Source organism: Dacryopinax primogenitus (genome assembly GCF_000292625.1).
Source record: "Dacryopinax primogenitus strain DJM-731 SS1 chromosome Unknown DACRYscaffold_1, whole genome shotgun sequence".
Classification (NCBI taxonomy): domain Eukaryota; kingdom Fungi; phylum Basidiomycota; class Dacrymycetes; order Dacrymycetales; family Dacrymycetaceae; genus Dacryopinax; species Dacryopinax primogenitus.
The window spans coordinates 16,138-20,971 of record NW_024467198.1 but is presented as its reverse complement, the minus strand read 5'-3'; the positions used below and the strand labels follow the sequence as shown (position 1 = coordinate 20,971).

At 52.0% G+C, this 4,834-nt stretch overlaps 2 protein-coding genes across 2 annotated transcripts in view; one reads left to right on the top strand and one right to left on the bottom strand.

Annotated features, from left to right (window-relative positions):
• Window positions 1–3,680, top strand: part of DACRYDRAFT_19300 (uncharacterized protein) — a 4,968-nt gene extending 1,288 nt beyond the window's left edge. The window contains exons 5-12 of the mRNA XM_040771444.1: window positions 308–632; window positions 680–955; window positions 1,017–2,009; window positions 2,061–2,545; window positions 2,597–2,861; window positions 2,916–3,140; window positions 3,197–3,271; window positions 3,329–3,680. Coding sequence (XP_040632829.1) covers window positions 308–632; window positions 680–955; window positions 1,017–1,135 — 720 coding nt within the window. The 3' untranslated portion in view covers window positions 1,136–2,009; window positions 2,061–2,545; window positions 2,597–2,861; ... (1 more) ...; window positions 3,197–3,271; window positions 3,329–3,680. The remainder of the gene's footprint in view (window positions 1–307; window positions 633–679; window positions 956–1,016; window positions 2,010–2,060; window positions 2,546–2,596; window positions 2,862–2,915; window positions 3,141–3,196; window positions 3,272–3,328) is intronic.
• A 452-nt stretch (window positions 3,681–4,132) lies between these two features.
• DACRYDRAFT_102889 (uncharacterized protein) lies at window positions 4,133–4,782 on the bottom strand (the record flags this gene model as incomplete). The annotated part of the gene is made up of 3 exons (XM_040767681.1): window positions 4,133–4,324; window positions 4,374–4,529; window positions 4,576–4,782. Coding segments are annotated over 3 exons (555 nt in total), but the record flags the coding sequence as incomplete, so codon positions are not given.
• Between the last annotated feature and the right edge of the window lie 52 nt (window positions 4,783–4,834).

Below are 4,834 nucleotides of genomic sequence, written 5' to 3'. Positions count from 1 at the left end.
CGGCCGAGGAGGTCAGAGCGGCAATGCAAACGGAGAAGGACAGCTTAGCAAGCAAGGTGTGTTCCCCTTCCGTGCGCGGGAGACGTATCTAATAAGCAACAGAATCCGGAACTGCAGCAGAAGGCGGGAAGGCACAAACAGCTCAAGACGAAGCTAGAATTGCTGTACCGCAGTTTGTTCGAGGGGTTCACTCCCGATTATCCGTATGAGGACGAAGCCGAGGAGAGGGTCCGGCAAGCAGAGGACGCGAACACGAACGTATGTCGGTTTCCGGAACCTCATCGAGCCTCAATTGACGCGATATCAGTTCCAGACCATTGTAAACCGTGAATCCCAGGTTATGACACTCCTCACCAGTGCTAAGACATGTCTAAACAACACCACCGATCTCCTACACACTGCCCAGGGTTGGAACTACAACAACATGTTCGGCGGAGGACTCTTTGCGGACATGTTCGAGAATAACGCTTTGATTGATGCCAAGGCATATGCTTGTCGTGCGCAAGCGCTGGTACAAGAAGCGAAGAAGAAACAACCAATGGTGGCGGATATCAATGATGTCGATGTTGCACAACTCGACTTTCTCGTCAATATCGTCTTCGACAACGTCTTTACTGATATCATGTTTGCGGGTGAGCAAAGTCCGCGCTCGTATGATCATCTCTGACCGAGCCATCAGAACGCATTCAGACCTCCCTTGCTACCGTTCACTATGGTCTGCAGCGGGTGCAGAACGATCTGAACCAGTCGAACCAGCGACTGACCGTGGCCAACTCCAACATGCGTCAAGCTGCGTCCACGCTCACACAGCGCCGCAAAGAACTGGACGAGATCCGGCGGACGATCCTCCAATCGCTTCTTAATCACCAGCCCTTGCCAGTCATCTACACGGAGGGACAGCCTGTCGGCGGCGGAGAGCAGTTGCCAGCGTATGAACGCGTCGAGGGCGGCAAACCTAGGACACCAGTTTCCAGCGCGTCAGCCACGTCTACACCCTCAGCTTCTTTGTCACCTACCTCAGTCTATTCACCTCCTTCCGGTCCACCTCCAGGCTCTGGCTCTCGCCCCACTTCCCGGTCGACGACTCCCCAGCCCCAAGGCCGGCCGGTATCGCCAAACTCTGTCAACCGCCTGAACCCGTACGCCGCTGCGTTGCTCGCTCGTGCGCAGGCAGAGTCTCAGGCGGGGTCGTCTACGTCCCTTGTTGGTGGGGATGATAGGACGGTGAGCCAACTGATCCGGGATCGGAGGGCAAATGCTGGCGTGTCTGCCCTTGCACCGGACAAGGTACCGGAGAAGAATTCTGTCTGAGCTTGATCGCTGAGATTTGTATTTTTATTGATCGCTTCCGATTGTCTGTTGTAACCCTGTGTAATATCGTCTGTTGTTTGTGTTTGAAGGTGTCCTCGAACGTTGACTGTTCGCCAGCGGGGCACACCGAAGGTTTTGACTTGAAGAGGCGGTCTTCATCTTTTTTCTCAGACAAGTCCAACAAGCACTTGAAAAAGTCCAGGACCGTAAAAACCTGAGTATCTTTGCCCTTGACGGCCATGTTTCTTGCCAACACTAGAATCGTTTCGAGGAGCACTTTACCACGCTCCCCCTTGTCAACGGCTGGCGAGGAGAACATTTTCTCGAGAAGTTGGACGGGTGGGGTATCCTCCTCATCCAAGATTTGCGCCGCAGCCTGTGCCACTATCGGCTTGCTTGGGGCGACCGTATAAAGTTCCGTAAAATCTTCAGATACTCCGAGGCACATTCGCAGATGGTGCGCGACTTGGTACGCATCAAATTGTGAGGGATCAGCGGAATTGTAGTCCATCTGGTCCGAAGGCTGGTGTAGATATCGCGTGCTCCGCAGGTCTAGAGACACGATGTGCGAGAATACCGCAAACGCCTCCTCTTTGGTCAGGGACCAGTGTTTGGGGTTGTTTGTCCACTTGCCAATGAGTTTCTGCCATGCAAACTGAATCGCTTCGCTGATACCCTTAATCGCATACTGTGCAAACCTGGAATGCTCTGATGAGCCCATTGTATCTTCAAGTCAGAGGTCCACTCACAGATGCCTAGAAAGTAACGCCCGATATTTCACAGTCGAGACCTCATTGATGTTTGGAGTTTGGTCCGCCGGGGGCCTAGGGAAAGGAAATGTCGTAAAGGGACGCAAAAGTCTAAGGTACCCGCATTTACTCTGTTGGATGCATCCAAAGCCTTAGGCCCGGCGAAGGACACTACATGAGTCTCTGTCGAGAGGAAGAGACTCATGCAGGAGAGGTCTTTTTGTGCCCTAAGGACTCGTCGTAACCAGTTGAAGACGGAGCGCTGATCGGGACCGTTTGTGTGTTTGTTGGTCAAGGAATGAGCTTCGTCGAAAGCGAGAATGAGCCACGGCCCCTTTTCTTGGTTCTTGGGTTTCAGAATTTCTTCGAGGGTATTGAATGCTTCGCACATGTGCTTTAGAAATGGGTCGTCTTCTGACTGACGCGAAAGCAATCGAGAGCCCCCTGCTTTGGTCAACGTCAAGGGCACGTTTGCAGCTAGGCTTGAAATTGTGTCAGGCATGCTATTGTAGACTCGTGGGACTTGCCCTTACCTTTTCGCAAGCTTGATGACATCATCCAGAAACTTCTTGCGCTTGAGGCCCACACTTCTGAATGTTTGGCCTTCGGTCATGAACTCCCGGAATTTCCCGGCGATTGTCGCTGTGTTACACTCCGATATTTCATTGCCGAGAATCTTCAGAGTTGTCGCCAGGGAACGATATAGTGCAGCAAGGAAACACATTAAATTTCTTTTACATCGTTTGCCGTCTCGCTCCAGGGTCAGGTATTCCAGAACGTTGCGATCTGCCGGCGGGAAACCTGAATGGTATGACATGAGATTATGACTAGCTGAGTATCGATCGAATCACTGACCACCACTGCTCTCTCGCAGAACCAGCATGACAACAAGTCGGTGCTTGGACATTTCGTCCACGCTTCTCGTTTTGCCCACGCCGGAGGAGTTTACAACCGGGATGTACAGAGCATAATAGGGGTGCGTAAGTTCTTTCCGGAATGTGTAATATTGAGAGTCTATATGGTCAGACAAAAGGTTGTGGACATCGCCTTCGAACGGAGAGTTCCAGGTGCTCTTAATTTCTATAGCAAAACACAATAAAATGACGCTGCCTTGAATATGGATGAACACCACTTACTCCTATGGTCTTCTTCTGACACAAGATCCGCCACCCGCTCGTTAGCCACTTCATCAGAATTATCAACCAACAAATCTGTGGGAGGATCGAATGCTGAGCGCAAGCAGTAGAGCATGAATGCCAGACACTCACCGATAATCTTTCTGACCCAATTTAAGTTCGACTGCTCATTCTCTTCATCGATGATCTCCATCATCCTCTCTGTCGACTTCTCCAAACGGTCGGATGATATATGTAGAGTAGCTATGGCTTGGTGGTGTATTGCGAGGTACTTGAAATCGCGTGCCACGTTGGGTGCCATGGCGTTGAACCTTTCCTGCTTTTGTTTCATTGTGTCCATCACGCGTTCGGCGGGCGTGAGCAGTCGACGTTTTGAGGCTGGCGCAGAAGGAGAGTCACCCCTCTTTCTCTTCCCGGTTGTGGCCGGAACGGTAGACGACTGTTCACGGGATGGTGGAGTGATCGGCGGGGAGGGATGGTCTCGGACTTCGAGCGTGTCGGTTGGTGTCATAACCACGTCTCCTCCACTCCATCCAGCCTCTTCTCTCTCCCCCTCTCCTGGACCGAATCGTTGCTGATGCATATTCACACCCAGTTGGGAATAATTCGTGTTGATGGGTGAGATGTCGACGACCTTTTGTAGTCTTGAGTAGTGCTGTGTTCAAGCAATCGCGGAGGGGTCGGTCCCTTCAAGATGGTGTTGATGGGAGAGGTTGGTCCTGAGTCATTTCCTCCGGTACTGTGACGATGGTGACGATGTGATGATGTCAGGATGATGGTAGGAAGGGTTAGGTAATCCGCCTCCGTACAGCTAGCTCACGACATCCTTAAGACACGGCTTCCCCTCCCCCTTTTCTAACTTCACTCTTCTTTCTTAGCCCGTCGTTGCCATGTGTGGAAGACAACGAGCAAGAGGATTGAGGCATTCATTCTCCTTTACCAAGCATATGCCTTGGCATCAATCAAAGCGTTATTCTCGAACATGTCCGCAAAGAGTCCTCCGCCGAACATGTTGTTGTAGTTCCAACCCTGGGCAGTGTGTAGGAGATCGGTGGTGTTGTTTAGACATGTCTTAGCACTGGTGAGGAGTGTCATAACCTGGGATTCACGGTTTACAATGGTCTGGAACTGATATCGCGTCAATTGAGGCTCGATGAGGTTCCGGAAACCGACATACGTTCGTGTTCGCGTCCTCTGCTTGCCGGACCCTCTCCTCGGCTTCGTCCTCATACGGATAATCGGGAGTGAACCCCTCGAACAAACTGCGGTACAGCAATTCTAGCTTCGTCTTGAGCTGTTTGTGCCTTCCCGCCTTCTGCTGCAGTTCCGGATTCTGTTGCTTATTAGATACGTCTCCCGCGCACGGAAGGGGAACACACCTTGCTTGCTAAGCTGTCCTTCTCCGTTTGCATTGCCGCTCTGACCTCCTCGGCCGCTTGCTCCTGCTCGAGCGCTTCGAGGAACTCGCGTTCCTCCTTCTCGAGCTTCTTCTCTACCGCGTCCTTCTTCCCTCCATGCTTGATCTTGACCCACAGCCTACGTCCAGCGCTATTCTGCAGTTTAGCAAAATCCTTGTGTTCTCGGTTCCTACGGAGCGGTCAGCTCTATTCGCGGTCGAACTAGAAGCGCACGTCTTCT